At 36.0% G+C, this 19,360-nt stretch overlaps 19 protein-coding genes and 3 pseudogenes across 22 annotated transcripts, besides 2 other annotated features; 10 read left to right on the top strand and 12 right to left on the bottom strand.

Moving 5' to 3' along the window:
* Positions 1-18,978: part of a mobile genetic element that runs on past the window's edge.
* Positions 333-869, top strand: TVAGG3_0466970 (protein of unknown function, DUF4106 family; the record flags this gene model as incomplete). Its single annotated transcript, XM_051235320.1, has 1 exon — positions 333-869. The coding sequence occupies one exon, from the start codon at positions 333-335 to the stop codon at positions 867-869; it is 537 nt and encodes a 178-aa protein (XP_051093144.1).
* TVAGG3_0466960 (uncharacterized protein) lies at positions 1,534-1,680 on the top strand (the record flags this gene model as incomplete). Its single annotated transcript, XM_051235319.1, has 1 exon — positions 1,534-1,680. One exon carries the CDS (start codon positions 1,534-1,536, stop codon positions 1,678-1,680), a length of 147 nt encoding a protein of 48 aa, XP_051093143.1.
* On the top strand, positions 2,130-2,943 carry TVAGG3_0466950 (annotated as a pseudogene). The gene has a single exon. A coding segment is annotated over exon 1 (814 nt).
* Positions 3,340-3,759, top strand: TVAGG3_0466940 (protein of unknown function, DUF4108 family; the record flags this gene model as incomplete). Its single annotated transcript, XM_051235318.1, has 1 exon — positions 3,340-3,759. One exon carries the CDS (start codon positions 3,340-3,342, stop codon positions 3,757-3,759), a length of 420 nt encoding a protein of 139 aa, XP_051093142.1.
* Positions 3,776-4,227, bottom strand: TVAGG3_0466930 (annotated as a pseudogene). The gene has a single exon. A coding segment is annotated over exon 1 (452 nt).
* TVAGG3_0466920 (protein of unknown function, DUF4106 family) lies at positions 4,689-5,135 on the top strand (the record flags this gene model as incomplete). Its single annotated transcript, XM_051235317.1, has 1 exon — positions 4,689-5,135. One exon carries the CDS (start codon positions 4,689-4,691, stop codon positions 5,133-5,135), a length of 447 nt encoding a protein of 148 aa, XP_051093141.1.
* TVAGG3_0466910 (organellar and viral DNA polymerase type B) lies at positions 5,379-6,107 on the bottom strand (the record flags this gene model as incomplete). The annotated part of the gene is made up of 1 exon (XM_051235316.1): positions 5,379-6,107. One exon carries the CDS (start codon positions 6,105-6,107, stop codon positions 5,379-5,381), a length of 729 nt encoding a protein of 242 aa, XP_051093140.1.
* TVAGG3_0466900 (uncharacterized protein) lies at positions 6,904-7,104 on the top strand (the record flags this gene model as incomplete). The annotated part of the gene is made up of 1 exon (XM_051235315.1): positions 6,904-7,104. One exon carries the CDS (start codon positions 6,904-6,906, stop codon positions 7,102-7,104), a length of 201 nt encoding a protein of 66 aa, XP_051093139.1.
* Positions 7,133-7,711, bottom strand: TVAGG3_0466890 (uncharacterized protein; the record flags this gene model as incomplete). Its single annotated transcript, XM_051235314.1, has 1 exon — positions 7,133-7,711. One exon carries the CDS (start codon positions 7,709-7,711, stop codon positions 7,133-7,135), a length of 579 nt encoding a protein of 192 aa, XP_051093138.1.
* On the top strand, positions 8,134-8,499 carry TVAGG3_0466880 (uncharacterized protein; the record flags this gene model as incomplete). Its single annotated transcript, XM_051235313.1, has 1 exon — positions 8,134-8,499. The coding sequence occupies one exon, from the start codon at positions 8,134-8,136 to the stop codon at positions 8,497-8,499; it is 366 nt and encodes a 121-aa protein (XP_051093137.1).
* Positions 8,526-8,810, top strand: TVAGG3_0466870 (uncharacterized protein; the record flags this gene model as incomplete). The annotated part of the gene is made up of 1 exon (XM_051235312.1): positions 8,526-8,810. The coding sequence occupies one exon, from the start codon at positions 8,526-8,528 to the stop codon at positions 8,808-8,810; it is 285 nt and encodes a 94-aa protein (XP_051093136.1).
* On the top strand, positions 8,833-9,417 carry TVAGG3_0466860 (uncharacterized protein; the record flags this gene model as incomplete). The annotated part of the gene is made up of 1 exon (XM_051235311.1): positions 8,833-9,417. The coding sequence occupies one exon, from the start codon at positions 8,833-8,835 to the stop codon at positions 9,415-9,417; it is 585 nt and encodes a 194-aa protein (XP_051093135.1).
* TVAGG3_0466850 (uncharacterized protein) lies at positions 10,204-10,467 on the bottom strand (the record flags this gene model as incomplete). The annotated part of the gene is made up of 1 exon (XM_051235310.1): positions 10,204-10,467. The coding sequence occupies one exon, from the start codon at positions 10,465-10,467 to the stop codon at positions 10,204-10,206; it is 264 nt and encodes an 87-aa protein (XP_051093134.1).
* On the bottom strand, positions 10,613-10,780 carry TVAGG3_0466840 (DNA/RNA polymerases family; the record flags this gene model as incomplete). The annotated part of the gene is made up of 1 exon (XM_051235309.1): positions 10,613-10,780. One exon carries the CDS (start codon positions 10,778-10,780, stop codon positions 10,613-10,615), a length of 168 nt encoding a protein of 55 aa, XP_051093133.1.
* On the bottom strand, positions 11,379-12,766 carry TVAGG3_0466830 (uncharacterized protein; the record flags this gene model as incomplete). The annotated part of the gene is made up of 1 exon (XM_051235308.1): positions 11,379-12,766. A coding segment is annotated over one exon (1,388 nt), but the record flags the coding sequence as incomplete, so codon positions are not given.
* TVAGG3_0466820 (phage tail repeat-like family) lies at positions 12,798-13,382 on the bottom strand (the record flags this gene model as incomplete). Its single annotated transcript, XM_051235307.1, has 1 exon — positions 12,798-13,382. The coding sequence occupies one exon, from the start codon at positions 13,380-13,382 to the stop codon at positions 12,798-12,800; it is 585 nt and encodes a 194-aa protein (XP_051093131.1).
* TVAGG3_0466810 (uncharacterized protein) lies at positions 13,576-13,977 on the bottom strand (the record flags this gene model as incomplete). The annotated part of the gene is made up of 1 exon (XM_051235306.1): positions 13,576-13,977. The coding sequence occupies one exon, from the start codon at positions 13,975-13,977 to the stop codon at positions 13,576-13,578; it is 402 nt and encodes a 133-aa protein (XP_051093130.1).
* On the bottom strand, positions 14,951-15,343 carry TVAGG3_0466800 (phage tail repeat-like family; the record flags this gene model as incomplete). Its single annotated transcript, XM_051235305.1, has 1 exon — positions 14,951-15,343. One exon carries the CDS (start codon positions 15,341-15,343, stop codon positions 14,951-14,953), a length of 393 nt encoding a protein of 130 aa, XP_051093129.1.
* Positions 16,489-17,073, top strand: TVAGG3_0466790 (uncharacterized protein; the record flags this gene model as incomplete). The annotated part of the gene is made up of 1 exon (XM_001279089.2): positions 16,489-17,073. The coding sequence occupies one exon, from the start codon at positions 16,489-16,491 to the stop codon at positions 17,071-17,073; it is 585 nt and encodes a 194-aa protein (XP_001279090.2).
* On the bottom strand, positions 17,078-17,320 carry TVAGG3_0466780 (serine threonine-protein phosphatase family; the record flags this gene model as incomplete). Its single annotated transcript, XM_051235304.1, has 1 exon — positions 17,078-17,320. One exon carries the CDS (start codon positions 17,318-17,320, stop codon positions 17,078-17,080), a length of 243 nt encoding a protein of 80 aa, XP_051093128.1.
* TVAGG3_0466770 (uncharacterized protein) lies at positions 17,339-17,701 on the bottom strand (the record flags this gene model as incomplete). Its single annotated transcript, XM_051235303.1, has 1 exon — positions 17,339-17,701. The coding sequence occupies one exon, from the start codon at positions 17,699-17,701 to the stop codon at positions 17,339-17,341; it is 363 nt and encodes a 120-aa protein (XP_051093127.1).
* On the bottom strand, positions 17,841-18,658 carry TVAGG3_0466760 (annotated as a pseudogene). The gene has a single exon. A coding segment is annotated over exon 1 (818 nt).
* Positions 18,979-19,170: 192 nt separating the features above from the next.
* Positions 19,171-19,207: a mobile genetic element.
* Positions 19,208-19,360: the final 153 nt, after the last annotated feature.

Genomic DNA, 19,360 nt, shown 5'->3' with positions numbered 1-19,360 from the left:
CCAGTTTTGACATAATATTGTATTATAAACTTACCTTTAGAAATATCTGTAAGTTTTGTTGTTATATTTTTGTCAACGTCAAGAACTTTCACCATCTCGGTTATACCAACTTTCTTTGCTTTATGAAAATATTTTGGTTCAGCAAAGACTGCTATTCTATAACATTTTCCATTGTTTGTGTAAAGAACTATTCTGTCAATGTATTTGTATTGTTTGTGTGTGTAAACTTTGTTCTGCTTCAATTCGAAGAGATACTCGAATACGTCCATCTTTTTATTCTAAGTAAAATGTCATTTCCGAAAAATAGAAGCGTAAGTGTTTCAAAAGGTTTAATGGCGGTGGCAGATGTGAAGTTAAATTCACCAACTCAAACAAACAGTCAAAGTGTTGTTGTCAATGTCAAAGAAAGAGATGTTGAAGTGGGGAAACCATACGAAGACGAAGATGGTATAACAATAGTTCCTGTAAAAGAACAACCAACATATCCTGAAGTTAGCAGAGACTTAAGTTCTGTTGCAGATATTCGAAATGACTACCAACAACTTAAAGACAAACTTAAAACTCAGGAGAAGATTTGTCAGGCTTTGGGTATAATGTTAAACTTGGTTGAGCACAACCCTGTAAAAGTGAACTCATATGTCATTGCACCTCATGAAGTTTTGAAAGAACTATTGAAACTTTTGACAGAGGCAGACGATATAAACATCAAAGAAATAGAACCCGACGTTAGTTGCTGTGGTGTTTCATATAATGTCATTGACAAGATATACGTTATGAAAGGAGGTGAAACGTTGAACTTAAAATATAGTTTCCCAGACGTCATAAAAATATTTGACGACCACAACATTTCATTAAAATTTAGTTGCTAAGTAAATGGCAGAAGACATAGTGGTTTATACTATTACGACTAAAAACCCCGAGTCATATAATTCTATAACAACAAACTTACAAAGTCCTCAAGGACGATATTGTAAAACTGACCTTAAACACGATGACGACTAAAGCCTGTTTTGCTCTTTTGACACCAGAAGACTTTGTTGTTGTGAATGGTAAAAATACTTCTTTGAAGATACTTACTCAGATATACCACCAACAGGTTTTGTTGACTTATTTAATACTTTAAGGACGGATGTAACATGTGCTGCAACTAGAGCAGGTTTCATTATGTTTGGATGTCCGACTGAGTTTACTATAAACGATATGAGCTATAATACAAAACTTATATCTGGTTTTTACTACCAACAGTTTCCTATAACAGGAAAAGGTGTCATACAAGGTTTGTCTGTTCCATTGACTTTAAGTACACCTATTTTATATATTGTTTCAAACTTAGGTTCAAAGTGTTATTCGAATGTCGACAGAAACTACTATGACCAAAAGATACTCATGCGTATAAACAACACTTTCTCTGCTGGTTTGCCTATTGTTCATTCGAATGCAGAGTTTTCAGCTTTAGTAAACTCAAACACTTTAGCAAACATAAACTTAACCTTAGTTGACGCAAACTTTGTTCCTGTAAAACTTTTATGTCCTATGTATTTGTCAATGACGGCAGAAAGTTTCGAATTGGAAGATGCAACTGGTGAAAGTATTGTACTACAAGAACAACTTCAACAACAAATAGCTCAAGAACAACAAATGCAACAAATGGAACAAATGCAACAACAAAGTCAAGAATAAAAAAATATTTTTTTTATTTTTATAAAAATGTACAGAATAGACGTTTCAGATTTTTATGACTTCCAAGCGTTCAGAAATATGTGTCCATTTAGAGACTATAACAAAGCAGTCGAGAATTTGAAACGTTTAGTCATTTATGTCGACTCTGCCCCAGAATGTTATGTCATGAAAGAATGGGATGTTGTCTTTAACAAACCAAGAGCAACAATAGTTTCAGAACAAGAATGTAGACAGAAACTTAAGAAAATAAAAGTCGTACAAGTTGGCATGAAGATGTTAGATGCTTGGGATATCTTATTGTCAAAGTTAGAAGATTTTTCAGTTCGAGGTATAAAGTTCTATACACCTTCTCCAAACTTCTATTCTATCTTCACTGGATATAAATACGAACAAGTAGAATGGAAAGAAAATATTATAGAAGCTTGGTTAGACCATGTCAAAGAAATTATATGCAATGGAAACGAAAAGGTTTATGAGTATATCTTATGTTGGTTTGCAAACATCTTACAATATCCAAGTGCTAAAAATGAAACTGCTCTCATTATAATTGGAAAACAAGGAACTGGTAAGAACACTTTCTTTACAGATATTTTGTGCAAACTGTTAGAGGGCTATTCGAACCCTAATATGACAAACTTAGAAAACATCTGCGGTAAATTTAACTCTTCAATAGAGAATATGAAACTTATAGTTTGCAATGAACTTCAAAGTATAGATACAACAAAAGTTTTGAACTCAGATGCTTTGAAGAGTCTTATAACAGACAAAGTTGGAGTTGTTGAAAGAAAGTATAAAGACTCAAGAGTTTGTGAAAATGTTGCAAACTTCATTATGGTTTCAAACAATGTTGTTCCGATGAAGTTAGAAAGTTCTGACAGAAGATATGTAGTTGTCAGAACGTCAGATTCTCATATGCAAGATACAGAATATTTTGACGACTTAGCAGAAACTTTGACATCTGACTTTTACAACCACTTGTTCTCATATTTTATGACATTAGATATTTCTAAGTTCAATCCAAGACAAATTCCATATACCGAAGAGAGACAAACATTGTTAGAAGCAAACAAGAGTGTATATGAACTGTTTATAGATGAGACTAACTTTGAGTGTTTAGATGAAAGGTCATTGTACGATGAATATAAACAATATTGTCAAGAATATGGTTATATGACAGCTTCTAAACGTACATTCTTGGCAAATGTCAAAAATCTTTTAGATGTTCAGAATGGCGTATATACAAAGAAAAATTTTTATGAGTAAATTTAAAAAAAATATTTTTTTATTTTATTTGAAATGTACGCTGAGTTTGTTGGAGAAGACCGTTGGGAAACTTGTTTGTTAGATGAGAAATATGAAATTCACTGTTGTGAGTCATTTGAAGTCAGAAACAAAGAGACAAAAAGAGTTTTAAGCGGATGGGAGCAAAATAACGGATATGCGCTATTCTGGTTAGATTGTCCTTATGAAATGTATGAAAAAAAGGCTTTATATGAAGAATATAGAAAATATTGTCATGAAAACGATATAAGACCAAGCTCTAGAGAAAAATTCTATGCTGGTATAAAACATCTTTTCGAAGTTCGGAATGGCAAATATAGAAAGAAATAATTTTTCTGAGTAAATTTTTAAAAAATATTTTTTTATCCGATAGAAAAGATGACGAAATATATTTCAGTCAACAAGTACATGACAGAAGTCAAAGAAGAACTAGACCCATTCATATATTTGAATGTTTACTTCTACCATTTTGAAAAGTCTACATTTGACAAAGTTTGGAACATCGAACCAGTTAAGTTTGCTATTGTGACTAAAAATGGTGCGAAATTTGAAGACTTAGACATAGAAGGTTTGTTAGCAGTCAAGGAAAATTTTGACAGAAGGTTTTCAAACCTTAAAGAAGGCAAAGCATACAAACTTGTTATACCTTATGAACCAAAGAAAGCAGACGACTATGAATATTATGAGTCTAAGATAGTTGAAGTTCAAGGTAAATTAGGTAAAAAGATTTTAGAGTCTAAGCCAGTGTTTGCTCCTAAAGAGGAAGAGAACATTGACATTGACCCAGAAATGTTCTAAAAATAAAATTTTATTTTTACATGTCAAATTTCTTTTTCTCTGGAACTGGTTCAGGTTCTTCTTTCTTCTTCTACTTTCTTTTCTTTCTTTTCTCTCTTCTTCTTCTTCTCTGGTGGAGTTATGTCAAATTTGGCGCAACCATATTTATGTAAAAGTTCTTTGTCCTTTAATAGCTCTTCTATTCTTTTCCTATTTCATCTTCAAGAACAGCGCATGTGTCTTCTTTGCATTCTAAGAACTTTTGTTGGACTTCATCTTCCAATCGGCGTCATCTCTGTCAACAAGTCTGTCATTGACAAACTTAAAGACTTCTCTGCCTAATGTTTTATGGTTCTTGTCATATTCCCAGAAACAGAACTTTAGAACAAATTCACCTTTCTTGTTTACACTATGTAAGATTTTATGGTCGACAGATGTTTTGCTGTCGAAAAGCTTGTCTCGAATATAGATAGCGAAATCGCTAGACATTTTCAAAAAGATAAAATTTTAATTTTTCTAAAAATATGTTAGAAAAAAAGTTTGCTGACATTGACAAAAAATTTGAGAATGTTTTGAAGAAGAACAAGAGGAAGTTAGAAAATGCTCAGATAAAACCCATACATGACAAGTTCCTATTTGCTCAGAATGGTATAACAGGTCTAATCGCACCACCTGGGTCGGGTAAGACTTTCACTTATCTTAAAATGGCTGCACAACAACAAGAACTAGATGAGAAGAACCCATTTTATGAGTTAGTTGTCATTTGTAGTACTTCGGGTCAATTTGACCAAACCGTCAATTCGTTCAAAGATATTATAAAGAAGTCTAAGTTAGTATGTATAAAGGATACTGAGTTGTTAGATTGGATAAAGAAGTACCAAAGAAGAGTTTTGAAGTATAATGCTATAAATGAGTATATAAATTCGAAGTTTAAAGACCCAAATGAGGAAATGCAGAGAATATTAGAGAAGAAACACTTCAGAAACAAACAGAAAGAGATAGAATACATTTCGAAGAAATTGCAATCGTACGATTGGAAGACTTACCCTCATAGATGTCTTCTTATCTTAGATGACTTTGCTTCTCATCCTTTGTTAAAGAACAGAGAACAAGACATGTGTCGAATTCTTAAGAAGCTCAGACACTTTAACATCTCTGTTGTCATTTGTGTACAGACAGCAAAGAGTTTAAGTAAGGATGTTAAAAGAATACTTACTGATATCATACTTTTCCCTGGATTGTCCGAAGACGATTTCATGGAACTTATGAAAGAGTCCATGGCAGGTAAGTTTGACAGACATGAACTATGGGAGAAGTACAAAGTCATACAAGACCCTCATACTTCTTTCAGAATTCACATCTACGCGAACAAAGTTCAAATTGTAAAAAGTCAATAAAAATAATGTTTAGGGTAGAAGGTTAGATATACCCTCTTTTCTACCCTCTTTTCTACCCCAGTTATTTTATAAGCGTTTTACATGGTAAACGTTATTTTTAAAATTTTGTGAAAACTCAACGGTTTGACACATGCCCTAAAAATTATTTTACTCAGAATTTTGTGCTGAATTCAATAAAAATATATTTTAGGGTAGAAGGTTAGATATAACCTGTTTTCTAACCTCTTTTCTACCCCAGTTATTTTATAAGCGTTTTACATGGTAAACATTGTGAATTCGTGAAATTCTAAACAGTTTTGTAGCTTCTATTTCTTCTGTCAGTACATCGAATGTTTTCACAATGCCGAAAGTTTCTTTATATTTCTTCTTGACGTCAGATAGAAGGAAATCGTCAGCTGTTGGATAGTTTTTGTTCAGAAATGTCAACATGTCCATTTTATCTTCTGCTGGTTTCTCTACTTCTTTCTTTAAGTCAGCATAGTCGTTTCGCATACGTTCTATCTCTTTGACGGAGTAGTTATATTTCCTCATTGCTGCTTTACATTTTGAACATTGCGGGTTCATTTTTGCGTTATATTCTGAAACCTTACCTGCTAGTATGACTAAGGCGTCAATTGCTCTCTTTAACTCAAAAGTTGCGGGTTTTATCTGTTCATTCCATATCTTACCTCTTCTATCTTTATCTCTTATCTGCCATACACATTCAGCAACTAACGAAACAAAGTTGTCGTAGGTCTTAAACTCCCCAGATTTGTATATGTCAGAGATGTTCTTATATACCATATCGCAATCTTTGTCCATGACTTTGTGGTTGCAATGAAATCCAAGAAACTCATAGTTAACCTTTCGTATGAACTTCTTTATTTCTACTGAGTCAGTTGCTTTGACTTCTATTTCATCGAATTCTGGAATAGTAAGCTTTTGTTGTTGGATTTCAGGCAATTTGGGTAAATGGTCAATAATATCCTGCATTTCATAAAGATACTGTTCATTTGTTTCATCTTTCGCACAACAGTCCAAAGTACTTGTTAAAAGTTCTTGCTTTATCTTCTGGATTTTTGTTTCGAAAGTATATGAAGAAGGAATGAAGTTTTTCATCTCTACTAACATAGATGTTGGATTCATGACTAAAGAGTTTGGTGCTGTTGTTGCTAACATGTTCTTACAATAAAAATAAAAAAATATTTTTTTAAAAAACCAACTTTATTTTTTATTTCGGGAAAACTCATGACAAATTCAAGAGGGTAGAAAAGAGGTTAGAAAAGAGGTTATATCTAACCTTCTACCCTAAAATATATTTTTGCCGAATTCATGAGTTTTGGTTGAAAGAATACGGTGGAGCCAAAAGTGGCTCGACCTCAAAACAAGCATTTTCTGTATAAAATTCATGAAAATTCAAGAGGGTAGAAAAGAGGTTAGAAAAGAGGTTATATCTAACCTTCTACCCTAAAATATATTTTTGCCGAATTCAGCAACAAAATTCAAATTGTAAACGGTTTAATAGAAAAAGTGTTATTTTTTCATGTCCGAAGACTCGAAGGTGCAACACTTCCAAAATACCGACGAACTCAGAAGAGCAGCATGGCAGTATGTTCTTGACAACTTCTTTGAGTTCTCCAGGAACACCTTGGAAAATGCTGAAGAACTCCGACACAGAGAATTTGGAGAAATTGCACTCCAATACTACCTTGACAAACAAAGGGTAAACAAAGGGTAAACAAAGGGTAAAATAAGACTAAAAACTTAACGTTTAAAAAGTGACATTTTTATGAGCTCCGAGTCACCGAGAAAACTTGGTCAGATGTTAGCAGCTTACTTCCCTGAGGAGGATGGAAGCGTTACATACGTAAGGTTCAAAAACAACGAACCTGGAATTGCGTACCAAATTCGCAATTACATGACCATGGAAGAGTACGAAAGGTTCCTACAAGAGAAACCAGCTCTAAACAACTCAGAAAAGAAAGAGTAAAAAGTTTAACTCGTAATTGTTTATTTTTTTACTTGTATGGGCAAGCTGCAAGAATGAAGTCGACTATCTCGGTCTTTGTCTTGACCAGTTGGACTGCTCTTGCGAGTACGTCTGTTTTGCGGTCTCCAGCTGGTGTCTGACCTTCGTAATTGCGCATGTTCTTGAGAGCTCCAACTGTAAATGGCTGTAGGATGAAGAGTCTCTCAGACTGCTTGAGGTAGTCTTCACGGTCACGAACCGAATCTGTGGTACGAGTCGAATCGGTCGATTTGAGGGAAGAGACTGAAAGCCTGTCATCTTCCATAGGGGCTGTGGCATACTCTTTGCGTAAACGGTTCAGACCTTCCTCGAACTCTTGGTCTCTCTTGGATTGAGATTGAGATTGGAATTGCTGGGGTGGAGCTTGCTGGAACATCCAAGGGTTGGGGAAGTAAGGCATAGGCTGAGGAGGGTAGTTCGGGAAGCCTTGTAGTGGAAATTGGTAGTAACCTTGAGGTGGAAATTGGTAGTAATTTGGTGGAGGTACTTGCTGGAACTGAGGTGCAGGGGCTGGTGCTTTAGGTTCTTCTGGCTTGGGAATGGACTCGGTTGGTGGGACGTCGGACATTGTCTTGAAACAGTACAAATATTGTTCTGAAGCAGTGCAAGTCTTGTTCTGAAAAAGTACAAGTATTGTTCTGAAGCAGTGCAAGTATTGTTCTGAAAAAGTACAAGTATTGTTCTGAAACAGTACAAGTATTGTTCTGAAAAAGTACAAGTATTGTTCTGAAAAAGTACAAGTCTTGTTCTGAAACAGAAAATTTTTCTCACAAATTGAGAGCTTTTACGGGAAATTTGTTCTGAAAAAGTACAAGTATTGTTCTGAAAAAGTACAAGTATTGTTCTGAAACAGTACAAGTATTGTTCTGAAAAAGTACAAGACTAGTTCTGAAACAGTACAAGTATTGTACTGAAAAAGTACAAGACTAGTTCTGAAACAGTACAAGTATTGTACTGAAAAAGTACAAGACTAGTTCTGAAACAGTAGCAATGGACGAGGTCGAGCCATTAGATGAGGCAATTTACCTTATAGAGATAAATGAAGTTGTTAAGCAGTACTTGGGCAAGGACAAAGCCAACAAGTCCCTCGGCTTCTGGTTGTCTGGAAGAGGTGCGCTGAAAATCGAAATTGAAACCGGAATTCCAATTCAAATACCAGAAAAAACTCCTGTAGACGACATAAAGGAGATGAAGAAAGAAGCTCTTCTCAAGTTCTTTGCAAAGCGCCCATGGATACAACTTCCAAACAGAGAGAGTCCAATTCCACGAATTATACAAATTCTCAGAGCACTGTTCCACTTCTCAGGACGGCCGTTCTTCATAACCTCAGAAGGCGACATCCAACCAATTCAGTAAACCTTAACGTTTAACTTCACTTTTTTATGTTTTTACTCACACTCGTACTCAACAGGTTTGTGTACAACTATTTCAACTGTGAACCTTGTATTGACCGGTCTTCCTGCAAATGCAAGTTCGGTCAATACACAATTTATGGTGGCAAGAAAGACAGTGGGGAATGTTATTCTGACATCTGTTGTTGCGCTCGAGAGAGAATTGAAATTCCAGACCCAACTCCAACACCAACACTCAAGTTGCCAAAGACTCATGTGAAGAAGAAGCCTTCTGGTAAGTTTCTTATAGCCATATACATGGCACGCTTTGAGTAAAAACATTTTTTTCATTTTTTGAATGAAGCAAGTTAAATTCGTCCCACACCAATCTCAATGGACCGATGAAGAGTTTCAAGCCATGGTTGAAGGCGTTGAGAACGACATAGACGGCGAACTTGAAGGAGCTCAAATCACAATTGCAACCAAAATTGCAGGAGTCAAGGAACAGATAGCTCCACTTAAAGCTACCAAAGCTACTCTTGACCTCATGGATAGTTACCGTTTAGATGTCAAGAGTGGAATAAGACATTTAAAATTAAAACTCTTAAATTACGAAGCTATACTCCAGAAGTTAGCAGAAATGAGAAGACTTTACCAGAGCTACTTACATGTAAGGGACTTACCTTCAAGCAGTCCGACCAAAGATGAATTTTCTGACATTGTCCCAATTTTGTCCGAAAGTCAGCTCAGATGTTTTGAACTGCTCCCAACATATCCAGAATATGAACGTTTGCCTGAACTCTTCCGCAATCTCAAAAAACGTTTTTTGGTTCTCATGTTCCAAACTTTTATCGGAAGAGACAACAAACGTTCAGAAGAAGAACAAGATATTATTTTAAACTTGTTGTATGACTTAACCGTCATAACAAGCTTTTTGAAGTAAAACCGTCATTCTCAAACCACTTCATTTTTTCGATGTCCGAACAAGCACCGAAGCCAAACTCAATGGAAGATGTCCTTTCAATGTTGCCAGACAAGCGCCCAGTTCAAATTCAAATTTTGAATTTGAAAGCTCATCTGACAAACACCGTTAAGACTCTCCAAAGTAGTCTTATGGAAGAGATGAAGGGACTTAAAGGTGAGTTCCTCATGAACCAAGCTTCCAATGAGAAATGCCTGAATGATTTGACGGAAACCTTGCGCATTTACGAGAGAGAGAACCGAGACCTTGCCAGACTCATCTACCGTTTCTTCGAAGAGATAGACGCCATCTGGAAGGTACTCGGAAAGGACAGAACATGCAACACCGTACTTCGTGAACACAGAATTGAAGAAGGAATTGTCGAGGAAGAAGAGAAACACGAAGAAGAGGAAGAGGAAGAAGAGGAAGAAGAGAAACACGAAGAAGAGGAAGTTTGGGCAACCCTTGTTGCCGATGACAGTTATGAAATTTCCCAACCCTACCCATACCAAATCCGCAACAGGGAGACCGGCAAGGTTCTTACCCCAGTCCTCAACAACTTGGGACACTTGAACCTTACCCTTCGGAATCGCGGTTCAATTTCCATGGGCAAGCTTGTCGCAATTCAATGGGTTCCAAATCCAGGCAAGAAGACGAAGGTCAGACACATTGACGGTGACAAGCTCAACAACCGTAAGGAGAACCTCGAGTGGTTCTAAGAGTAAAAAAATTTTATTTTAGGGGGAAACCCCGAGTAAATTTAGGTGTTTAGTTCATTAAGTGGGTTAAATTAAGGGTAATTTGGACAATTAGCTCCCGACCTCTGAATTGGACTCTTTCGTCATCCCAGTTGCGTAGGAGGTCGTCCCAGAGGAGTTGGTAGAATTGCCAATCCAAGGACGATTTGTCCTCCCAGGCATTGAGGATGTACTGCTCGTAGAGTTTCATGACCTCTCCCTTGCACCAGACACCCTCTCCCTTGGAACGTAAGGCTTCTTCGAAGTGCTCGAATGCGATTGGCTGCGGGACCATCTGAAATGACACTTTTTGTCCGTTTGGTCAATGTTCGTGTCTCGTGTCATAGTCGACGAAAATACAAACAAACAGGTTATATATGAGTTTGAGACCAAGAATGGTGTAACTCGACCTGTCCGATTCAAATTCGAATAAAAATTTTTTACTTCATGCAATGTTTTATTTCTGTGCCGTCTTCAAGTATGCCCCAGTACTTACGCTTGGAGAGGACATGAACTTCGGTGAAAATTTTGTCCAATTTGAATTGACCCATCTTTTCACCGACCATTCCCATTTCAATGAGTTTGTTATAGCCTTCTTCGTTCGTCATGAGTGCGTCGATGTTCTCATAGTAAACCTTGACTTTGGATTTGACTTCGGAGAAGAATTTGTTGTACTCGTCAAGGACTGCTTTTGCGAACTGAGGGTAAGACCAATGTTCGACAATAGGTTTTAATGTGGTTACTAAGCCACTTTGACCTTGAGTGAATTCGTACTTCAAAACAAAAGGAGAAAACCTTTCAACAAAGTTGTCGACCTTCTCATAATGTTTACTCTTCATCTCTTGAGGTTTCTTAATGGAATATCCCCATGTCGAATTCATAAGCAATTTGAGTGTCATTGCAAGTTTGGGGTTTGAAGCTTTCCTAATATCATACAGTTGTTGTATGACTTTTCCAACTGTATAGTTCCTTCCCGAGAACTCACCATCTTCGTTTGGAATTCCAGTCGGGATATATTGGACAAACCTCATGTATGCAGCGTTAAGGTCGACATAGTATATCTTTTCATATGAGTCGAACTTGTCGCAACCAATTGGTCCAGTTTGTGGAAATTCAAGTGAGTCTCTTATCTTCTGAGAAACTTCTCCTGTTATCTCATAAACATCGTCGAAGCAACCTGTTTCATATAAAACCTTCTGACCTAACTCAGATGCTCTCCAATACAATTTGACGTCAATTGGATTTCTCAATGGAAGTTTGTTTATAGCATCTTGAAGTTCTTGCAACCTCATTGGAAGTTCTTCTGGTTCAGGTTGGTATCCGAACAATCCAACTCCTTTTGGAATTGTGTACTTCTTTTGTACTAGAACTTTGTCTGGAACAACTTTTGGTCTTGCTAACAATGAAAAGTTTGTTTCGTCTTTTGGTACAAAAGTTTCTGTCAGCTTGTCATCTGGAATTGGTTCCAACAAACCTTTCTCGAAAAGAATGTTAACAGCTCTGACAATGTTACACTTACCTTTTCCGAACAATGGGTTTGTAAGACTTTCGTTCAACATGAAGTGGTTGTGGACAATTACAATCTTCAACCATGGTAAGTCTTTGTCAACAACATAGTCGTCATGTGAAGAACCTTTAGCTGTAGGTATGTTGACTCGGATATTGACATTTGCCAACGGTGCAATTTTAACCAATTGACCTCTGAGAATGTACCTTGTCTTCACACATGACTCAAGATACTTCATCTTCTCTTCTGAAACAAGACCAGAGTTCCTGAGACATGTAAGAATGCAAGGTTCATTGACAATTGTTTCAATTGAATTGTAAATTCCATACCTTGTCAAGTCAATGTCAGACTTATTTATGAACGGGAAGTATCCAGCATGTTGTCTGACTGCTTGAGGGTTAGGTTGGTACCATTCGAACTTGACACTTGCAATTCCTTCAATTGCATTCAAAATGTCTGAGTCGGAGTCAACCATTTGTTCTCTCTTTGTAGTCTTGAAAGCGTCAAGAAGCATTGCAGCTGTTGTGACATTGCCATATGCATAGTAAATGTGACCATCCAAATCTGTTATGGTCAATCTGAGATTGTATCCTTTCTTATTTCCATCTTGAATTGCAGCAAGTACTCCCATGAAGCCTTCTTTGTTCTTTCCTTCGTCAAAGTTTACTGTAAAGGTTCGACCAGATGTAATTTGACTTCTAACTTCACGATACTTCTCATATGCATATCTTGTTCTTTCCATGGGAGCATGTGCGTCTTCACCTTTTCCTTTTTTCCTTCTCAAAGGATGCAATTGTTCGTCATGTTTCCAGTAGAATCTGGCAAAGCCGTCGTGTCCTTCAACTTGAGGTTCACTAACATCGAAAGGCATGTCCATAAGACGTTCTTCTTCTAACCTCTCTAGTCTGTTTGGATAATTGGCGCGTGCTGTTTCAAGGTCCATTTCGTAGGTCAGACCAGCCAGTTTGTCATAGACTTTTATGGGTCTTCCCTTCCTATATTTAAACTTCTTTGAAACTTTCCAACCATATCTTTGCAACTCTGCTTTTATTCTAGCAGATTTTCTATCCATTCTATACGGAGGCATTTTTATAAAAATAAAAAAATATTTTTTTTCTTTACTTTACATAACCGCCTGCTGCCATAAGTCTTTGACGCCAACCCATACCAGCTAATGAAGGTTGACTTGGTTTAGTTTGGAAACTAACCTTTGGTTTTGGTTTTTCTTCAGTTTGTGGCTTCCCTTCTTCTATTGGTTTTTCGTCACTTTTCGGTTCCTCTGACTTTACCTCACTTGCAGGTATGGTTGTGTCGTCAACATCTTCGTAAATATCATATGCCATTTGTTTTTGTTTTCCTTTCAACTTTTTGTGTTTGTTGTAAAGTTTAGAATATTTCGACTCTAAGTCAATGAGATGTTCTATAATGAACTGTTGGTCAGTGAAGTAAACTTTTCCATCTGCTGTCTCGAAAGCTCCTTCAGACTTCAATATTTTATTTGTGAGAGTCTGTTTCTTTTTTGAGATACTTGCCGTTCCATTTCTATGAAAAGTGACTTTATAGTTAGGGTTTGTATTTCCAGACCTGGCACTTTCTATTATTGAATTTTTCTCTTCATCTGTAAGTTCTTTGACGGGTTTTGACAATGGTTCTGAACTTTTTGTTTGTGGTGTCAAATCTACCGTTTCAACTTCTTCCGTCATTTCATCTCAGTAAAAAATTTAATTTGGTTTGTTTTCAACTGGTTGTTTAGGTTTTTTAAGTCGGTCTAAAACTTCTTGAGGTATAGGGAGGACTTGACAAACACGTGGTTGTGTAACTGCTGGAAGCCGACAAATCCATCTTGAACCCATTTGTCTCAATGCTGTATTGTTCATTTCATCTCAGTAAAAAATTTTACATTCCCCACGTTTGAGGCGGTTGAGGTTGGTTGTTGTTTACCCATTGTTGTGCATGGTTATATCCTCTGTTAAAGAATCTTTCACCTTGGTCCATATAGTGTCCTGCTTGGTTATAGTAGTCATTTGCTTTGTTATAGTAGTTTCCTGCTTCTCTTCCTACATTGTCCATCCATCCTTGAACTTTTCCTCTTGTTTCAGGATTTGGAATAAGATTTGCTGCATCTCGTGCTACCTCCCAACCTTTCTGTACAGTTTGTATAATAGGCTGTGCTTTCTCTTTAAGTATACCTAATGTACTCAAAATCTTCCTTCCAATTCCAAATGCACCTCTGGCTATTGTTCCCACTGCGGGCAAAAATCTGGATGCAACTCCTGCTAATGCGCCAAATAAACCCATTTCTTATAGGGTAAAAAATGACGAATCCAAACAAGGACCCCTATGTTTCTAAAGCGACAAAGAAAGCACTCATGATAAAAATCTTTAGTTCAACACCAAATGCTTGGTTTATGGATATCTTGGAAAACATTCCGAGGTATAGAGAAGACGGACCACCATACTGGCTAATATTTGTTGGTCAAAACACAAGATACTGTGAAGCCATACCATTATGGTCCAAAAATATTTTAGATGTGAAAACTGCTTTGACAATATTCGTTGACAAATACCATCCAACAAAACTGACATCTGACTGTGAAAGTTCTTTCAAATCAGACGATATTAAAAACTATCTGCGTTCAAAAAATGTAAACCAATATTTCATTGTCGACCAAAACCATTCTGCTCTTGGTGTCATTGACAGTTGTATAAAAATCTTAAGAGACTTAAACCAACCACAAGGTGGTGAAGCAAATGAAATGTCATATGACGACAAATACAGACACTTCTCCATGGCAAAGATGAGACAAGTTTTAAATATTTACAATAACCGTAAACAAAAAGGTTTGGGAAACCACTCCCCCGAAGAAATGAAAAACAACCCCGACTTAGAGAAAGACTATATATTTAATAGTTTAGTCAAAAGAGACAAACAAGAAAGAATGCCGAGCTTCAAACTTCAGAAAGGTGACAAAGTAAAAATAGAAATACCTAAACGCGACCCATATGAAAATACTATTGACTATGACAACAATGGGAACTCGACAGGTACTCGCATTCGTGTTCGTAAAAATAGAAGAAAGTATACAAGAGAATATTATGAAGTTTTAGGCAAACATGGCAAAATGTACAGACTGCAAGCAGAAGATAAAACTACTATTGTCAGACCTCGTTTCAAACTTGTCAAAGTTCAAGGTGGTATACTTTCAAAGACAGTTCCTAACAAATATAAGACAACTCCTGACGAATATGCTAAAGAAGTTGAAAATGACGACTAAGCATTTCTATACCATGCGTAAACTGTCATGTAAGGTGGCATGTAGTCTTTACTCTGTCCCGTTGTTTGCGTATACCCTGAAACGCGATGTGTATGGCTTCCTCCTACCTCAGTGTTACTCCAGTAACAATTTATAGCAAACTTAACGTCCTCTTTAACATCATATCCTTTACCTTTTGTCATTCCTGACCAATCCCAAAATCTATGACTATGCAAACCTGCTTCAGATGTACTTAAATTTATGTAGTGACTGTGCGCAGGTAAATTTGCACCTGAAATCGTTTTACTTCCACCTGTTTCCTTTGAAGAGTTTGCACAATACAAAAACCTGTCGACTATTTGAGTCCAAGTTCCAAAACCCAGAACTGTTTCTGGTCTGGTAGAGTTCATTGACGTATAAATAGAGCCTATAGGATATAATGTTTGAAGCATTTCTGTCTTTAACGTTTGAAGCTCTGTTTTGTCAGCTTTTTTATCTAACTCATCGTTAACATATGTTTTGTCAGCTTTTTTATCTAACTCATCGTTAACATATGTTTTGTCAGCTTTGTTGTCATATAAATCTTGAGCAGTGAATTTAACTTTGTTTTCATCCTCCATGACATAGACATTTCTACATCTAGTGTATTTCATCGTCGTTATGTCATCCTCCGATGTTAAACCTTGTGGAAAGTTAGGAGGTTTCCAATACAATGCATCCCCACCAGTTCCATCAGGTTCTTCAACCGTTCCTGCAATATTTTCTATACCAACAGTTGCGAAGAAATCGTGTGTATGAGTCTTTTTAGAATATTCTTTGTCAGCTCTTGTCACTTCACTTGACATTTTATTGTCAACATATGTTTTATCCGCTTTGTCATCTAACATTGCTGGTAGTTCATCTACGTCATAGATGTTATGTGTATGGTGTTTTTGTGGTATGTTCTATCTGTCCATGCGAGAATATAGTCTCTTGTTGCATCTACATACTCTTTGTCAGCTTTGTTGTCAATATCTGCTTTCAAAAGAAGTTCATCTATAGGTTTCTCGTTTAAAGTTCTTTTTGTTGGATTTATACAAACAGTATGGTTCTTGTTGTCTTGAAACAGAAACTCGTCTGTCATTGGGTTTATCGTCAGTTTTAAGTTTCCTTCTTTCAATGACTCAGATATCTTAGAATAGTTTGAAAAGTTTGTTGTGTTCTTATTTAGAGCTTGCATAATGAGTTGTCGGTTGTGTTGTATTTCTCTCATAGACGCTGTTTCATTTGACATTTTTATTCTAGATAAAATATGCTTCCAATAGAAAAAGAAAATTCAAGAGTTGCTACAACTAAACCATTAGATGAACTTTTTACGAATGTCGGTCAAAAGTTTGAGACAGAGACCGTAAAGCATGAAGGCTATCGTTTTGACTACCCACTTAGATGGTTAAGAGACCCATCCGTCACAAAAGCTATTGGCTTTCGTAGAATGAAGTTTGTGTCTGTAGAAGATAAAAGTTTTCCATTTATTGTAAGGTTTCATATAGATTATATATCTGAAGGGAAACGAAAAATGTGGGAAGAAATTGAGCTAATACAAGTTGACCTTTCATCTTCTCTACAGACTGCGTTAAAAAATATAGAAGATAAAATAAATTCATGTTATGCAAAATATGCTGATGAATATGCAAATACCGAGAGCACACTTTATGTGAGAATTGTATATGACAAACAAAATTCACAAGTGTCATTTCAAATCTACGAAGACAATCCAAAGAAAGACGAACAAATATATACAGAATTCACTGCAATGTCATGGTATTATTTGCAAAGAATGTTAAATCAGAAAGTCGAACTTCCTTTAGCAAATATTTACAGTCGATATGCAAGAGATGAACCATATTTATTTAAAGATGTTTTCGACCCAGCTGCTATTATTGTTCATGCTTCATTTTCTGGCGCCCAAAACTCTTTCTTATGCTTGGCAAATGACTTTTACGAAAAACCTACAAAGTTATACGAACCACCAAGTGGAAGTATTTCAGACTTTCAAGTATGGTTTACTACAGATGGAAGAAAGAGAATAATTCCATTATACCACGCGTTTTACTTAGAACTTAGTTTCATATACAACTACTATCGAACGGTAAAAATATAATTTTTTAATACGGTTGAGGTGTTGGATTTGGTTGCCAACTAGACTGTGGTGCAGGTTCAGGCTGTTGTATAACAGGAGCTTGTTCTTCTGGTTCAGGGTCTTTAGGTATAATACCAACAAACTGACCTACCCTTTTACCAATATTTTTGACTCCGTTCCAAATTCCTCTTCCTACGGTTTTTATTCCATTCCATATACCTCTTCCAACATTTCGAAAGAAGTTTCCAATACTACTGAAGAAACCCATTTTACTATATGTAAAAATCTAATGTCCGCCTAGTCTCTTACGTTTCCTGTTGAGTTCCATAGCATTCTTTAACTGGAGCTCATACATTCTGTTTCTCCTCTGGTAGAAAACATACTCTGGGTCAACTCCTGTGTTCGCGTCATCTGCATAAAGTTGTTTATATCCCACTTCAGGGTTTGTATAAAACTCTTTCCATCTCATATTTGCATACCATGGTGGCAAACCTAACGCAGCGTCATTTGACATGGCAGTTTGCATTTGTACATCTGTTGGCACTTGACCATAGTTTGCCATTGCAGTTTGTATTCTAACTTCATTTGGAATATTCTCTGGGTTTGGTTGTCCAGGTTGCTGTGCATTCGCTAAGTTCTGTGCGTCCATTTAATATTAGATAAAAATATCTCTTACGAGTACATATACTGGACATTTGCAGGCATTGGTTCATCTTCATATTCTCTATATCTTTCTGCCACGTCAAATAAGTAAATGACACAATGGAAAAAACCTAAAACAAGTAGTCCTATTTCAAACCACATTTACTTACTAGTAAAATTTCTTTGTTATGACACTTTCTCCAGTTTATAGGACCTCTCTCATATTCTATCTTATCGTATCTAAACTCATAGTCATGTATGTCCTCTAACCATCTCATAACGGTTTCCAAACCACTTTTATCGGATGTAAAGTAAAAGCATGGATGGTTATGTAAAACGTCTAAAGTTTCTAAAGAGTCTCTCAAAGTCCAGTCTACTTGGTATTGAAAATCCCATGTGTTAAGAACGGCGGGTCCACTATAAAGAAAACATTTTCCTTGTCTTTATATTTTTCATACAACTCTGTCCAATGACATCTCACAAACTCTATACCCTCAATATATTTTTCTATGTTCTCTTTGAAAACATTTGTATAGTTAAGATATAAAACTTTTGACATAAGTGTTTCAATGTCATGAACTCTTATAGCACCACTATATAATAGTCTAGCAGATATACTATCCCAGTCAATATACTCTGCCTTTTTCAAAACCTCTCTGACAGTATTTTTCTTATCTAATGGTATACGTTCCATCTTACCTATAGGTATCTTTTCTTTTAACTCTTTCAATATTTTGTTTGTGTCTGGTATATGTTTGAGACGGTTCATATAGTTGTCGAAGTCATTGCATATAATCTTTGAGTCAGGAAATATTGTATGGCACAAATGAGATATATAGAAACTTCCACCGAACAAGTCTACAAATGTTAGACCATTCGGTAGTTTCTTAAGTTCTCTCAATAGAATATCTTTACATCTACTCTTATTTCCAAAGAAGGGTAACGGTGGTTTTGTAAAATTCATTTTATATATATAATAAAAATGTTTTTTCCCTGAAAAGTGACAGAAAAGTGACAAAACATGTACGAAGAAGTCTTGAAAATTCAAGAGGGTAGAAAAGAGGTTAGAAAAGAGGTTATATCTAACCTTCTACCCTAAACATTATTTTTGTCTGATTTTACGAAGAAGTCTTGACAAAACATGAAAACATATATAATTTGTGAAAAGCTCCTGGAAGACCCGTATATAAGAACTTCATTTATACTAAACATCTTCGGGGCTAGAAGGGGCGCAGCCCCTGGAAGCCCCACTACCTTTTTTTTTTTTTTTTTTTTTTTTTTTTTAAAATAGTTATATATTAGAAAATAATATGAGTTTATGTGATATTATTTTTCAGAAGATTTCATTCTATATGCCTATGAAAAGTACTCTCAAAACTAACTTTTTCCTAATTATAATTAAATCTAGAATATTGTATTATGCTTAGTATTATTTCATTTTTCTCATTCAATTTAGAATTTACAAATGTCAAAAAATTGAGAGCTGTCACTTTTGATGAATTTCTGTTTATTACAATAGTGATGAAGGACTAAGTGAAGGTGCTGTTTTGGAAATTATTATTGGAGCAGCAGTTGGAGCAGGTCTCATTGCTGTCGCTGCTTACTTATGTTATAGACACAGAAAATTCAGAGCTGAAAATCCAATTAATCAAAGCCTTGTTGATAA

This window comes from Trichomonas vaginalis, chromosome II (assembly GCF_026262505.1).
Source record: "Trichomonas vaginalis G3 chromosome II, whole genome shotgun sequence".
Lineage (NCBI taxonomy): Eukaryota > Parabasalia > Trichomonadida > Trichomonadidae > Trichomonas > Trichomonas vaginalis.
The sequence above is the reverse complement of the archived record's forward strand: the minus strand, read 5'-3'. Positions and strand labels throughout refer to the sequence as shown.